The sequence below is a fragment of the Eleutherodactylus coqui genome, chromosome 4, assembly GCF_035609145.1.
Source record: "Eleutherodactylus coqui strain aEleCoq1 chromosome 4, aEleCoq1.hap1, whole genome shotgun sequence".
NCBI classification, from domain to species: Eukaryota; Metazoa; Chordata; class Amphibia; order Anura; family Eleutherodactylidae; genus Eleutherodactylus; species Eleutherodactylus coqui.
The window spans coordinates 295,857,447-295,874,537 of NC_089840.1; the positions used below are offsets into that span (position 1 = coordinate 295,857,447).

Here is a 17,091-nt window from a genome sequence, read left to right on the forward strand (position 1 = left end):
TACTGCCCCCTATGTACAAGAATATAACTACTATAATACTGCTCCTTATGTACAAGAATATAACTACTATTATACTGCCTCCTATGTACAAGAATATAACTACTATAATACTGCCCCTATATACAAGAATATAACTACTATAATACTGCTTCTATGTACAAGAATATAACTACTATAATACTGCCCCTATGTACAAGAATATAACTACTATAATACTGCCTCCTATGTACAATAATATAACTACTATAATACTGCCTTCTATGTACAAGAATATAACTACTATAATACTGCCTTCTATGTACAAGAATATAACTACTATAATACTGCCCCCTATGTGCAAGAATATAACTACTATAATACTGCCTTCTATGTACAAGAATATAACTACTATAATACTGCCCCCTATGTACAAGAATATAACTACTATAATACTGCCTCCTATGTACAAGAATATAACTACTATAATACTGCCTTCTATGTACAAGAATATGACTAATATAATACTGCCCCCTATGTACGAGAATATAACTACTATATTACTGCTCCTATGTACAAGAATATAACTACTATAATACTGCCTCCTGTGTACAAGAATATAACTACTATAATACTGCCCCCTATGTACAAGAATATAACTACTATAATACTGCCAACTATGTACAAGAATATAACTACTATAATACTGCTCCTATGTACAAGAATATAACTACTGTAATACTGCCCCCTATGTACAAGAATATAACTACTATAATACTGCTCCTTATGTACAAGAATATAACTACTATAATACTGCTCCTATGTAAGAATATAACTACTATAATACTGCTCCCTATGTACAAGAATATAACTACTATAATACTGCCTCCTATGTACGAGGATATAACTACTATAATACTGCCCCTATGTACAAGAATATAACTACTATAATACTGCCCCTATGTACAAGAATATAACTACTATAATACTGCCCTCTATGTGCAAGAATATAACTACTATAATACTGCCCCCTATGTACAAGAATATAACTACTATAATACTGTCCCCTATGTACAAGAATATAACTACTATAATACTCCTCCTATGTACAAGAATATAACTACTATAATACTGCTCCTATGTAAGAATATAACTACTATAATACTGCTCCCTATGTACAAGAATATAACTACTATAATACTGCCTCCTATGTACGAGGATATAACTACTATAATACTGCCCCTATGTACAAGAATATAACTACTATAATACTGCCCCTATGTACAAGAATATAACTACTATAATACTGCCCCCTATGTACAAGAATATAACTCCTATAATACTGCCCCCAATGTACAAGAATATAACTACTATAATACTGCTCCTATGTAAGAATATAACTACTATAATACTGCTCCCTATGTACAAGAATATAACTACTATAATACTGCCTCCTCTGTACAAGAATATAACTACTATAATACTGCTCCCTATGTACAAGAATATAACTACTATAATACTGCTCCCTATGTACAAGAATATAACTACTATAGTACTGCCTCCTATGTACGAGAATATAACTACTATAATACTGCCCCTATGCACAAGAATATAACTACTATAATACTGCCCCTATGTACGAGAATATAACTACTATAATACTGCCTCCTATGTACAAGAATATAACTACTATAATACTGCTCCTATATACAAGAATATAATTACTATAATACTGCTCCCTATGTACAGGAATATAACTACTATAATACTGCCCCTATGTACAAGAATATAACTACTATAATACTGCTCCCTATGTACAAGAATATAACTACTATAATACTGCTCCCTATGTACAGGAATATAACTACTATAATACTGCCCCTATGTACAAGAATATAACTACTATAATACTGCCCCTATGTACAAGAATATAACTACTATAATACTGCCCCCTATGTACAAGAATCTAACTACTATAATACTGCCCCTATGTACAAGAATATAACTACTATAATACTGCCCCTATGTACAAGAATATAACTACTATAATACTGCCCCTATGTACAAGAATATAACTACTATAATACTGTCCCCTATGTACAAGAATATAACTACTATAATACTGCCCCCTATGTACAAGAATATAACTACTATAATACTGCCCCCTATGCACAAGAATAGAACTGCTATAATACTGCTCCTATGTACAAGAATATGACTAATATAATACTGCCCCCTATGTACGAGAATATAACTACTATATTACTGCTCCTATGTACAAGAATATAACTACTATAATACTGCTCCTATGTACAAGAATATAACTACTATAATACTGCCCCCTATGTACAAGAATATAACTACTATAATACTGCCAACTATGTACAAGAATATAACTACTATAATACTGCCTCCTGTGTACAAGAATATAACTACTATAATACTGCCTCCTATGTACAAGAATATAACTACTATAACACTGCCCCCTATGTACAAGAATATAACTACTATAATACTGCCAACTATGTACAAGAATATAACTACTATAATACTGCTCCTATGTACAAGAATATAACTACTATAATACTGCCCCCTATGTACAAGAATATAACTACTATAATACTGCTCCTTATGTACAAGAATATAACTACTATTATACTGCCTCCTATGTACAAGAATATAACTACTATAATACTGCCCCTATATACAAGAATATAACTACTATAATACTGCTTCTATGTACAAGAATATAACTACTATAATACTGCTCCTATGTACAAGAATATAACTACTATAATACTGCCTCCTATGTACAATAATATAACTACTATAATACTGCCTTCTATGTACAAGAATATAACTACTATAATACTGCCTTCTATGTACAAGAATATAACTACTATAATACTGCCCCCTATGTGCAAGAATATAACTACTATAATACTGCTTCTATGTACAAGAATATAACTACTGTAATACTGCTCCTTATGTACAAGAATATAACTACTATAATACTGCCTCCTGTGTACAAGAATATAACTACTATAATACTGCCTCCTGTGTACAATAATATAACTACTATAATACTGCCTTCTATGTACAAGAATATAACTACTATAATACTGCCTTCTATGTACAAGAATATAACTACTATAATACTGCCCCCTATGTGCAAGAATATAACTACTATAATACTGCCTTCTATGTACAAGAATATAACTACTATAATACTGCCCCCTATGTACAAGAATATAACTACTATAATACTGCCTCCTATGTACAAGAATATAACTACTATAATACTGCCCCCTATGTACAAGAATATAACTACTATAATACTGCCTCCTATGTACAAGAATATAACTACTATAATACTGCCCCCTATGTACAAGAATATAACTACTATAATACTGCCCCCTATGTACAAGAATATAACTACTATTATACTGCCCCCTATGTACAAGAATATAACTACTATAATACTGCCCCCTATGTACAAGAATATAACTACTATAATACTGCTCCTCTGTACAAGAATATAACTACTATAATACTGCTCCTCTGTACAAGAATATAACTACTATAATACTGCCCCCTATGTACAAGAATATAACTACTATAATACTGCTCCTCTGTACAAGAATATAACTACTATAATACTGCCCCCTATGTACAAGAATATAACTACTATAATACTGCCCCCTATGTACAAGAATATAACTACTATAATACTGCCCCCTATGTGCAAGAATATGACTACTATAATACTGCCTCCTATGTACAAGAATATAACTACTATAATACTGCCCCCTATGTACAAGAATATAACTACTATAATACTGGCCCCTAAGTACAAGAATATAACTACTATAATACTGCCCCCTATGTGCAAGAATATGACTACTAAAATACTGCCTCCTATGTACAAGAATATAACTACTATAATACTGCCCCCTATGTACAAGAATATAACTACTATAATACTGCTCCTATATACAAGAATATAGCTACTATAATACTGCCTCCTATGTTCAAGAATATAACTAATGTAATACTGCCTCTATGTATAAGAATATAACTACTATAATACTGCCCCCTATGTACAAGAATATAACTACTATAATACTGCCCCCTATGTACAAGAATATAACTACTATAATGCTGCTCCTCTGTACAAGAATATAACTACTATAATACTGCTCCTCTGTACAAGAATATAGTTACTATAGTACTGCCCCCTATGTACAAGAATATAACTACTATAATACTGCTCCTCTGTACAAGAATATAACTACTATAATACTGTCCCCCTATGTACAAGAATATAACTACTATAATACTGCCCTCTATGTACAAGAATATAACTACTATAATACTGCCTCCTATGTACAAGAATATAACTACTATAATACTGCCCCCTATGTACAAGAATATAACTACTATAATACTGCCCCCTACGTACAAGAATATAACTACTATAATACTGCCCCCTATGTGCAAGAATATGACTACTATAATACTGCCCCCTATGTACAAGAATATAACTACTATAATACTGCTCCTATATACAAGAATATAGCTACTATAATACTGCCTCCTATGTACAAGAATATAACTACTATAATACTGCCCCCTATGTACAAGAATATAACTACTATAATACTGCCCCCTATGTACAAGAATATAACTACTATAATACTGCCCCCTATGTACAAGAATATAACTACTATAATACTGCCCCCTATGTACAAGAATATAACTACTATAATACTGCTGCTATGTACAAGAATATAACTACTATAATACTGCTCCTATGTACAAGTATATAACTACTATAATACTGCCCCTTATGTACAAGAATATAACTACTATAATACTGCTGCTATGTACAAGCATATAACTACTATAATACTGTCCCCTATGTACAAGCATATAACTACTATAATACTGCCCCCTATGTACAAGAATATAACTACTATAATACTGCCTCCTATGTACAAGAATATAACTACTATAATACTGCCCCCTATATACAAGAATATAACTACTATAATACTGCAGATAATATGTATTCTATCTTTGTGTTCTGCAGGTTTTCTCTGCAGATACCCGATGAGGAGTTTGTTCGTGTTTTGGAGAAGTTGCCCGTGGACGATGATGGAGACATCAGATATTTGGAGTTTATGGCCAAATTTGATAGCAGGTAAAAGAGGGAGAATTAATGAGATTTGTGATCAGTTGGTGGAATAAGAAAGACTTCCATTAAGTGAGAGACGTTAGTTGCTGAATACAGTGTGGCGATTGTTATTAGAACGGAGATGAAGAATTTGATTAAGTATCTGTGGATGTCTCTGTGTAGATATAGGGACCGGTCTGCCCTCTGGTGGTTAAGTATTTAATTACATTGACAATAAATGCCTTTCCTCTCATCCAGTAGTCCGGAAATAATTCTGACCATCTTGGATTTTTATGGAGTAGAAAATAATAGATTTATCAAAATAGTCAAAGGCTGAGAGGTAAGAGGGAGGTGGGAGACCGCAGACTGTTAATAGACTTAGGGCTTATTCACAGGAACGTATTTACATTGCGTATTATGCTTCCAAATTTGTATCGATGAATTGTCCCCCACCGGCCGTACTGACCAGACTGTTAGGAGGTGTTGGGACCAGTGGATGGGGGCACACAAGGTGACCGAGCTCAGGACCCCCTACAGACCACCAGTATAGAGGAGTGTCTGACCAGACTGTTAGGAGGTGTTGGGACCAGAGGATGTGTGATGGCAGAGAAAGTGACCAGGCTCAGGACGCCCCCTACAGACCACCGGTAGACGGAGCATCTGACCAGACTGTTAGGAGGTGTTGGGACCAGTGGATGGGGGCACACAAGGTGACCGAGCTCAGGACCCCCTACAGACCACCAGTATAGAGGAGTGTCTGACCAGACTGTTAGGAGGTGTTGGGACCAGAGGATGTGTGATGGCAGAGAAAGTGACCAGGCTCAGGACGCCCCCTACAGACCACCGGTAGACGGAGCATCTGACCAGACTGTTAGGAGGTGTCGGGACCAGTGGATGGGGGCACACAAGGTGACCGGGCTCAGGACCCCCTACAGACCTCCAGTAGAGAGGAGCATCTGACCAGACTGTTAGGAGGTGTTGGGACCAGAGGATGTGTGAGGGCACAAAGGTGACCGGGCTCAGGACGCCCCCTACAGACCACCAGTATAGAGGAGTGTCTGACCAGACTGTTATGTTGGGACCAGAGGATGTGTGAGGGCACAAAGGTGACCGGGCTCAGGACGCCCCCTACAGACCACCAGTATAGAGGAGTGTCTGACCAGACTGTTAGGAGGTGTTGGGACCAGAGGATGTGTGAGGGCACAAAGGTGACCGGGCTCAGGACGCCCCCTACAGACCACCAGTATAGAGGAGTGTCTGACCAGACTGTTAGGAGGTGTTGGGACCAGAGGATGTGTGAGGGCACAAAGGTGACCGGGCTCAGGACGCCCCCTACAGACCACCAGTATAGAGGAGTGTCTGACCAGACTGTTAGGAGGTGTTGGGACCAGAGGATGTGTGAGGGCACAAAGGTGACCGGGCTCAGGACGCCCCCTACAGACCACCAGTATAGAGGAGTGTCTGACCAGACTGTTAGGAGGTGTTGGGACCAGAGGATGTGTGATGGCAGAGAAAGTGACCGGGCTCAGGACGCCCCCTACAGACCACCGGTAGACGGAGCATCTGACCAGACTGTTAGGAGGTGTTGGGACCAGTGGATGAGGGCACACAAGGTTACGGAGCTCAGGACCCCCCCGACAGACCACCAGTAGAGAGGAGCGTCTGACCAGACTGTTAGGAGGTGTTGGGACCAGTGGATGGGGGCACACAAGGTGACCGGACTCAGGACGCCCCCTACAGACCACCGGTAGACGGAGCATCTGACCAGACTGTTAGGAGGTGTTGGGACCAGTGGATGTGTGAGGGCACACAAGGTGACTGGGCTCAGGACGCCCCCTACAGACCACCAGTAGAGAGGAATGTCTGACCAGAGTGTTAGGGGGTGTTGGGACCAGTGGATGGGGGCACACAAGGTGACCGGGCTCAGGATGCCCCCTACAGACCACCAGTAGAAAGGAGCGTCTGATCGTTTGACAAGCACCAGCAGCTCCAACTGTTTCATTGTCATCGAGAAACAGGTGGCGCCATCGTTACACCCCTGTGTCTGTCGGAACCATTTCCAGGCACTTGGCTGAAGGATATTTGGTCTCACTGTCCCAGGGGGAGGGGTATATATTAGGGGCAGGGGTATATATTAGGGGCAGGGGTATATATTAGGGGCAGGGGTATGTCCAAGGGGAGGGGTATATATTATGGGCAGGGGTATATATTAGGGGCAGGGGTATGTCCAAGGGGAGGGGTATGTTTTTTCAATTAAAAGTGTATTTGAAAGTTACAGTGATGGGAGTCTAAGTATCTGGGACGGACGTGAAACGGTTCTGACTGACTGCAGCCGAAAAGCAAAAGTGAACAACAACAAAAAATGTCTCCCTGGAGCGAGGAGCGTAGAGCAGGTAAAGGTCACTCTGCCTTTGCTATATTGTAAATGGGGTGAACTTAAGTAACATTAAAGGGGTTGTTCAGCTGTAATCTATTGATGGACGATCCATAGTATAGACCATCAATAGTTGGTCAGTAGGGGTCTGTTGCCCGGACCCCCGGCTGATCAGCTGTTCGCTGGGTCGGTGCACTGAGCTGATTTCTGCAGGAAGTGGACAGCTCTGTTCCCACTGCAGTGGCCAGGCTTGGAATTACATGTTAAGTTTCTAATGTTAAAAACGCATTGCACAAAAATCGCAAGTCCTATTGACATTTGCGTTAAAAAAAACGCAGCGATATCACGATTGCAAGTGTGAAGACACCCTTAAGGATAGGCCATCAATAGTTTACAACTGGGCAAACCCTTTAAAGGGCAGCCGTCACTAGATGCCAATCTATAGAGCAGGGAAGCGGCGCTGTGCCATGTTTTAGGCAGAACCACCAGTATTGTTGTGCGCCTGCGCCGGTCCTGATGTAGTCTTTATGTTGCCAGAGGCGAAGTGTGAAATGTTAAACAGGTTAAGGGTGGAAGGACATGTGGTGGCCAAACACGGCCACACAATGCCCATCTGCTGCAGCCGGTGGTTGGACAATTTTACCAATAATTTGTGCAGCCAGTGGGCACTGCTTGTTGGCATGGTCTGGCTGCATGTGGCTCACTGCATCATGTCTCTTCACCCTTAGGAAGGGCCAGGGTTGTGTGCTTGCCCCCCAGACTACAGTTTGCCAGCCAGCCCTGCCGACGTAGCGTCTGAGCGATAAGTTCTGCCCGTCTCCGTAAGCGTCATCTGATGCCCATCACTTTACAGCTCACAGAAATCATCAGACGTCTCGTCAAACATGACTGCCAGGCTCTGGAGATGAACTTTAATGCGATGGACGTGCGGAACACGCGAAGACTCACTGCGGAGACCTTGTATCAGCTGCTGAAGCGGTAAGACCTCTCATCCGGGACTAAGCGGGGAAAGAACATGACCATAAAAGAAAATGACCCTAAAGCGCCCCCATCTGGTTATAAAGAAATCTGTGGTCTGATGGATCTGATCTGGGGAGAATATCCCTACTATGAGCGTCCTGTACAGGAACATATAGCGTCATGTGGGCGCTGGCAAGCACAAGGGGTCCATGCATAGTGGTTGCTGCTGCCCAAGCAGGGATGGCGGGAGGGGTGGGGGGGGGGGGCGGGGGGCGGGGTTGGCTGTATATATCTGTATACAGTGAGATCCCTCTAGTGGTGGCTGTATATATCTATATACAGTGGGCTCCCCATAGTGGTGGCTGTATATATCGGTATGTAGTGGGCTCTATCCAGTGGTGGCTGTATATATCTATATACAGTGAGTTCCCCCTAGTGGTGGCTGTACATATGTGTATGTAGTGGACTCCCCCTAGTAGTGACTGTATATATCTGTATGCAGTGAGTTCCCCCTATTGGTGGCTGTATATATCTGTATACATCAAGCTCCCTCTAGTGATAGCTGTATATATCTGTATGTAGTGAGCTCCCCCTAGTGCTGGCTGTATATATCTGTATACATCAAGTTCCCTCTAGTGATTGCTGTATATATCTGTATGTAGTGAGCTCCCCCTAGTGGTGGCTGTATATATCTGTATGTAGTGGGCTCCCCCTAGTGGTGGCTGTATATATCTATATACAGTGAGCTCCCCTTAGTGGTGGCTGTATATATCTGTATGTAGTGAGCTCCCTCTAGTGGTGGCTGTATATATCTATATACAGTGAGCTCCTCCTAGTGGTGGCTATATATATCTGTATGTATTGAGCTCCCCCTAGTAGTGACTGTATATATCTGTATGTAGTGAGCTCCCCCTAGTGCTGGCTGTATATATCTGTATACATCAAGTTCCCTCTAGTGATTGCTGTATATATCTGTATGTAGTGAGCTCCCCCTAGTGGTGGCTGTATATATCTGTATGTAGTGAGCTCCCCCTAGTGGTGGCTGTATATATCTATATACAGTGAGCTCCTCTTAGTGGTGGCTGTATATATCTGTATGTAGTGAGCTCCCTCTAGTGGTGGCTGTATATATCTATATACAGTGAGCTCCTTTTAGTGGTGGCTGTACATTTCTGTATGTAGTGAGCTCCCTCTAGTGGTAGCTGTATATATCTATATACAGTGAGCTCCCCCTAGTGGTGGCTGTATATATCTGTATGTAGTGAGCTCCCTCTAGTGGTAGCTGTATATATCTATATACAGTGGGCTCCCCATAGTGGTGGCTGTATATATCGGTGTGTAGTGGGCTTCCTCTAGTAGTGGCTGTATATATCTGTATACAGGAAGATCCCTCTAGTGGTGGCTGTATATATCTGTATACAGTGAGCTCCCTCTAGTGGTGGCTGTATATATCTGTATACAGTGAGCTCCCTCTAGTGGTGGCTGTATATATCTGTATACAGTGAACTCCCTCTAGTGGTAGCTGTATATATCTGTATACATCGGGCTCCCTCTAGTGATAGCTGTATATATCTGTATGTAGTGAGCTCCCTCTAGTGGAAGCTGTATATATCTGTATGCAGTGAGCTCCCCCTAGTGGTGGCTGTATATATCTATATGTAGTGAGCTCCCCCTAGTGGTGGCTGTATATATGTGTATGTAGTGGGCTCCCCCTAGTGGTGGCTGTATATATCTATATGTAGTGGGCTCCCCCTAGTGGTGGCTGTATATATGTGTATGTAGTGGGCTCCCCCTAGTGGTGGCTGTATATATCTATATGTAGTGGGCTCCCCCTAGTGGTGGCTGTATATATGTTTATGTAGTGGGCTCCCCCTAGTGGTAGCTGTATATATGTGTATGTAGTGGGCTCCCCCTAGTGGTGGCTCTGCAGTTGTGATAAGGTAAACTGCTAATTTGGGTTTCCTGCAGTCTGCGCCATAATTGATTGTTTGGCAGGTACATGACCATGAAGGAGCTCTGAATGACACATATGATGCTCTCATGGCTAATAGTATGTTATAAAACCCGTACTCTGTATTGCAGATGTGATGTCAGCCCAGACATTTCCAGAGAGGAGGTGGGACAAATATGGAAAACCCTGATTCTTAATCAAGACCAAACAGTCGACTTTTTCCAGTTCATTCGCCATTTTGGGTTTTCTCTAAAGTCTTCGTGTTTCCCAAATGCTAAGATTTCTCCTCCAGTGAGAGGCGATGTTGACGGGCTGATACGCTCCTTGAAGCTCAACTCTGATACCAAGATCATTGCCAATATCCTGCAGATGAAGGTGAGGTCCTGTAACGGCATCCGCTACACGTAGAGTCGGCAGATTTCTTACTTGCAGTACCACTTTTTACCATTAACATTTTCCATAGACACCAATACAATAGCGCCCCCATAACTAATCAAACCATTATTTAACTTGACAATGGCAATTGTTAGTGTCCGATATGCTAGAAATAAGACTTCTTACAGTAACGACAGACTTCTTCTTTTAACCCCTTAATGACTACGAATGCGCCTTTTTACGGTGGTCACTACTAGGCTTTAAACCTGCACATACATCTTTTTGACTGACTACTGACAGCCCGGCTCCTACTCTAGCCGCCAGGAATGGAGAAACTTCAAATCCTGACAGTTTAACCCCTTGCATACCACAATCAATAGTTATTGCAGTATGTAATAAGATGACAGGGGTAAGGGGCTCCTTCTATCACCCATCAGTAACCTGCAGTGAGTTCACAAGGTATTAAGGAGGTTCCCATGGCAGCCATAGTTTAAAAACAATCAATGAAATGTAATTTAAAGAAAAAAATCTAGTTAAAAAATATATTTTTCCCCAGAAAAAATCCCTGTTTAAATGGACCGAATGCCATAAATTTTTTAAAAAAGCAGCACATAATCGGTCTTATCATGTTCATATCAACGCAGACACTGAAAATATTGTATTTATCTCGCATAGTCTTCTTTTATTCGCCTCCCAAAAATGTAATAAAAAGCAGTCCCATGTACCTCAAACTACGACCAATAAAAAGGATAACTCTTCCCGCAAAATGCAAGCCCACAGAGCGCCGCTGCTGGAAATATAACAAGGGGTCGGGTCTTACAAGGCAGCGATGCGAGTCAATTCATGTTCTTTAAAAATTAGATTTTTTTTTCTGTGCTAAAGTAGTAAAAAATGATAGAAAAATCTCTATAAACGTCAGAGAGGAAAGTTTTCAGGTTATTATTACCATATAGTGAGCGCTGTAAAAGCAAAATCCAAAAACAATGTTGGGATATTTTATGGGGGGGGGGTTCCATCTCCCACTAAAAAAGTGTAATAAAAGTTCTACAGCACATTATATGGACCCCAAATTGGGGCCATTAAAATATACAACTCCTCCCACAAAGAACAAGCCCTCTTATGGCTGCCAGCGAGTTATTGCTCTTGTACTGTGACGATGGAAATCACTTGGTCCTTTAGGGACAAAATAAGCCGCTTATGAAGGGGTTAACCAGTAAGCTAAATCCATGAAATGTATATTTTTACAAAGTATACAGTAAATCCCTCTAATCAGCTGTTTGATGAGGCTGTGGCTCAGCTGTCATACCAGGCACCACCACTATGAAATGTGCGGTGCTGTTGCCTGGTATGCAGTGAAGAGATTGCAGCAATCACCCAAGCACCAATGGCCTCTTCCAACAGCTGATTGACAGTCATCCCAGATAGTGAACCCCCACTGGTCTGCTCTTACATAGTAACATAGTATGTAAGGCTGAATGAAGACAATGTCCATCTAGTCCAGCCTGTCTATCCTACTTTGTTGATCCAGAGGAAGGCAAAAAACCCCAAGGCCAGAAACCAATTAGCCCTTTTGGGGTAAAAATTCCTTCCCGACTCCCTAATGGCAATCAGACTGTTCCCTGGATCAACCCCTAATAGTTCCTACCTGCCTGTATACCCGGATTGACACTTAACCTAATATTTATATCCTGTAATATCCTTCTTCTCCAGAAAGACATCAAGTCCCCTTTTAAACGCCTCTGTGGATTTTGCCATCACCCCCTCCTCAGGCAGAGAGTTCCACAGTCTGACTGCTCTTACAGTAAAGAACCCCTTTCTGTGTTGGTGATGAAACCTGCTTTCCTCTAATCGTAGCGGATGTCCTCTTGTTACAGTCGCAGTCCTGGGTATAAACAGATCTTGGGAGAGATCCTTGTATTGTCCCCTCATGTACTTATACATGGTTATTTGGTCGCCTCTTAACCTTCTTTTTTCTAGAGTAAATAGTCCCAATTTGGATAGCCTCTGTGGGTATTCCAGTCCCGTCATTCCATGTATTAGTTTAGTTGCTCTTCTTTGAACCCCCTCAAGCACTGTAACATCTTTCCTGAGCACCGGTGTCCAGAACTGTGCGCAGTATTCCATGTGAGGCCTGACAAGTGCCTTATATAGTGGGAGGATAATGTTCTCGTCCTTCGCCCCTATACCTCTTTAATGTACCCCAAGACTTTATTTGGCTTTGCAGCAGCTGACTGGCATTGGTTACTCCAGTTTAGTCTATTATTCACTAATACCCCCAGATCCTTTTCCATATCACTTTTCCCTAGTGGTACCCCATTTAGTGTATATTGGTGACATCCGTTTCTCCTGCCCATGTGCATAGTCTTACATTTATCAGCATTGAACTTCATTTGCCATTTTTCTGCCCGATCCCCCGGCCTATCTAGGTCCGTTTGTAGCCGCACATTGTCCTCCGTTGCATTAATTATATTGTATAATTTTGTGTCATCTGCAAATATTGATATTTTGCTGTGCAGCACCTCTATCAGGTCATTGATAAATATGTTGAACACAGTGGGGCCTAATACTGAACCCTGTGGCCCCCGCTAGCGACTGTGGTCCAATCAGAGTACGAACCATTTATTACCCCCTCTGCTTTCTATCATTGAGCCAATTCTTTACCCACTTACACACGTTTTCGCCCAGTCCGAGCTGCCTCATTTTGTATATTAGCCTATTATGTGGCACGGTGTCAAAGGCTTTAGAGAAGTCCAGATATACAAGATCAATAGATTCTCCCTGGTCCAGCTTAGAGCTTACTTCATCGTAGAAACTGATCAGATTTGTCTGACATGAGCGACCCTTCATGAATCCATGCTCTTGATAACCTATCCCGAGGAAATATATGAAAAAAAGGTTTGGTCCCGTGTTAGCCAGCAGACTAAAGTGTGTTCTCAGTAAGAGAAACCAAGTAGTCTTGTAGATATGATACCTTTTAATGGCTAACAAAAAGACATGATGTTACAGCAAGCTTTCAGGATATCGCCCCCTGCCTCAGGCTAATGAATGAAACTAGTTTGCATGGCACATAGTTATAACATACAGATGTAGAGGGGAGGGGGGGGGGGATACTTTCCTCTTGATCTAAATAAATGTTAATAAGGGAGATGAAATAAATCCTCCACAGTGCCACCTATTGGAAAGCAGCATTCCTTCAAGTCAAAGTCAGACTTTTTATACAAGCCTTGTTACAATGACTGGGAATTAAAAGCAAAGCCAGCCTCCATGTACAGACAGCTGTTTCAGGGTGTTTGCCCTTCATCAGTGTACAGTAGGAGTCTGGCTTTGCTAGTGAAAGGCCTGGGACGGGGGTCAGAAATGCTCTTTTCTCCTTAGGGAGAGCAACTATAAACTAAGTGAGGAGACTCAAATGGCCATGCACGCTCTTCTGGGTTATATGCAAATAAGGGAGAGGGATTTATTCTGAGCAGAGAGGCAAACACTAAATCAGTCCACTGAGCTGAGGAATGTGACAGTTTTATGATGTCTCTTATCTCTAATGCATATAGAAGAGGATAAAAGAATATGGAAACACTAGCAGCACCACCTATTGGATGGAAACATTCTTACAATGAATTTCTGAATTTTTATGAGGAAAAACAAAAAATAATTGGGAAGAGGACACCCGTCTTGACCTCCTTCAGACCTTTCATATTCCCCACTTAGACAAGAATCCTGGGCTGAAGTTCATTCCATTCTTGAGGGCATCAAACATGGCCATAAACTTATACTCCCAAATTCTTCTGTGACGGTGTGACTTGAAGTTGCCCTTCAGTATGATAACTCTCATCTGCTTTATGCTATAGACTCATAGAATGATAGAGTTGGAAGGGACCTCCGGGGTCATCGGCTCCAGCCCCCTGCTCAGTGCAGGATCACTAAATCATCCCAGACAGATGTCTGTCCAGCCTTTGTTTGAAGACTTTCATTAAGGGAGAACTCCCCACCTCCCGTGGCAACCTGCTCCACTCATTGATCCCCCTCATTGTCTAATATCAAATCTGTGTCTCCTCCCTTTCAGTTTCATCCCATTGCTTCTAGTCTTTCCTTGTGCAGATGAGAATAGGGCTGATCCCTCTGCACTGTGACAGCCCTTCAGATATTTGTAGGCAGCTATTAAGTCTCCTCTCAGCCTTCTCTTCTACTAAACATTCCCAGATCCTTTAACCGTTCCTCATAGGACATGATTTGCAGACCGCTCACAATCCTTGTAACTCTTCTCTGAACTTGCTCCAGTTTGTCTATGTCTTTTTTAAAGTGGGGTGCCCAGAACTGGACCCAGTATTCCAGATGAGGTCTGACTAAGGAAGAGTAGAGGGTTATAATGACCTCACATGATCTAGACTCTTTGCTTCTCTTAATACATCCTAGAACTGTTTTTGCCTTTTTGGCTGCTGCATCACATTGTTGACTCATGTTCAGTCTATGATCTATTAGTATACCCAAGTCTTTTTCACATCTGCTGCTGCTTAGCCCAATTCCTCCCATTCTGTATGTACTTTCTTCTTTTTTCTTGCCCAGATGTAGGACTTTGCATTTCTCCTTGTTAAATACCAAATATGTTTTGCCACAGGTAATTCCGTCTTTTCCTCTCCAATTGAGTTGGAGTTCCTCGCTCTCAGTTTTTGCCCTTTTTCTCCGACATAAAGGCCCCCAACAGGACATTTACTGCACCGGATCAGGTACACAACATCAGATGTGGAACATGTGAATGTCCCAAGGATCTTATAGTCCTGCTGTGCATTGGGTTTAGGTATCCTGTCCGCAGTCAGTACATGTCAGCAGGTCTTACATCTCCTTACCTAACAGGTATAAGTTCCTTTTTGTGTGTCGAAGGACAATGCACTCCTGATTATAAAGTTCCTCAAATTAGGAATGTAGTCACATTGTAGTAAAGGCTGCATATATAGTTACATTGTAGTCTGGGCTGAGTATGTAGTTACACTGTAGTGTAGGCTGTGTATATAGTTGCATTGTAGTGTACGCTGTGTATGTAGTTATATTGTAGTCTAGGCTGTGTATGTAGTTACATTGTTGTATACACTGTGTATGTAGTTACCTTATAGTATAGGTTGTTTACATAGTTACCTTGTAGTATAGGCTGTGTATGTAGTTACATTGTAGTCTAGGCTGTGTATGTAGTTACCTTATAGTATAGGTTGTTTACATAGTTACATTGTAGTCTAGGCTGTGTATATAGTTACATTGTAGTCTAGGCTGTGTATGTAGTTACATTGTTGTCTAGGCTGTGTTTATAGTTACACTGTAGTCTAGGCTGTGTATATAGTTACATTGTAGTGTAGGCTGTGTATGTAGTTACATTGTAGTCTAGGCTGTGTATGTAGTTACATTGTACTATACGCTGTGTATGTAGTTACATTGTAGTCTAGGCTGTGTATGTAGTTACATTGTAGTATACGCTGTGTATGTAGTTACATTGTAGTCTAGGCTGTGTATATAGTTACATTGTAGTCTAGGCTATGTATATAGTTACATTGTAGTCTAGGCTGTGTATGTAGTTACATTGTAGTGTAGGCTGTGTATGTAGTTACATTGTAGTCTAGGCTGTGTATGTAGTTACATTGTACTATACGCTGTGTATGTAGTTACATTGTAGTCTAGGCTGTGTATGTAGTTACATTGTAGTATACGCTGTGTATGTAGTTACATTGTAGTCTAGGCTGTGTATATAGTTACATTGTAGTCTAGGCTGTGTATGTAGTTACATTGTACTATACTCTGTGTATGTAGTTACATTGTAGTCTAGGCTGTGTATGTAGTTACATTGTAGTCTAGGCTGTGTATATAGTTACAGTGTAGTCTAGGCTGTGTATATAGTTACATTGTAATGTAGGCTGTGTATGTGGTTACATTGTAGTCTAGGCTGTGTATGTAGTTACATTGTAGCTCCTGTGTAGTTGTGAGGCAGGTGCGGTGTCTTAAGTACCCCCCTCACTCCTGCTATGAGTCTGTAGCAGCGATAAGCTGTACTTTAACTCTTTTTGAGATTCGCCTGGAGACGCTGCCCCCATTTACAATACAATGTGTCTACTCCGAGTGACAAGCTGTAAAAAGCAGGACACCGGGAGGACAATGGCCGCAGTGTTAAGGAAGACATGGGCGAATCCGATAACGGATCTGCCGCTCCGAAGGGAGGAACGTTCCGATTCTAATCATTAAAAAGCTTTTATACTGCAGAGCGGGGTCAAGGTGGAATCTATAAAGAGAAATCGGAGAAGA

At 41.2% G+C, this 17,091-nt stretch overlaps 1 protein-coding gene across 4 annotated transcripts in view; it reads left to right on the plus strand.

The window, feature by feature from the left end:
• LOC136626409 (EF-hand calcium-binding domain-containing protein 6-like) overlaps positions 1-17,091 on the plus strand; it is a 53,029-nt gene that overhangs the window by 27,139 nt on the left and 8,799 nt on the right. For 3 of the 4 annotated variants that reach the window (XM_066601422.1, XM_066601421.1, XM_066601419.1), the window contains exons 12-15: positions 5,069-5,179; positions 7,425-7,545; positions 8,380-8,504; positions 10,569-10,812. In XM_066601422.1, coding sequence (XP_066457519.1) covers positions 5,069-5,179; positions 7,425-7,545; positions 8,380-8,504; positions 10,569-10,812 — 601 coding nt within the window. The remainder of the gene's footprint in view (positions 1-5,068; positions 5,180-7,424; positions 7,546-8,379; positions 8,505-10,568; positions 10,813-17,091) is intronic. The other variant, XM_066601420.1, reaches the window with a different exon arrangement.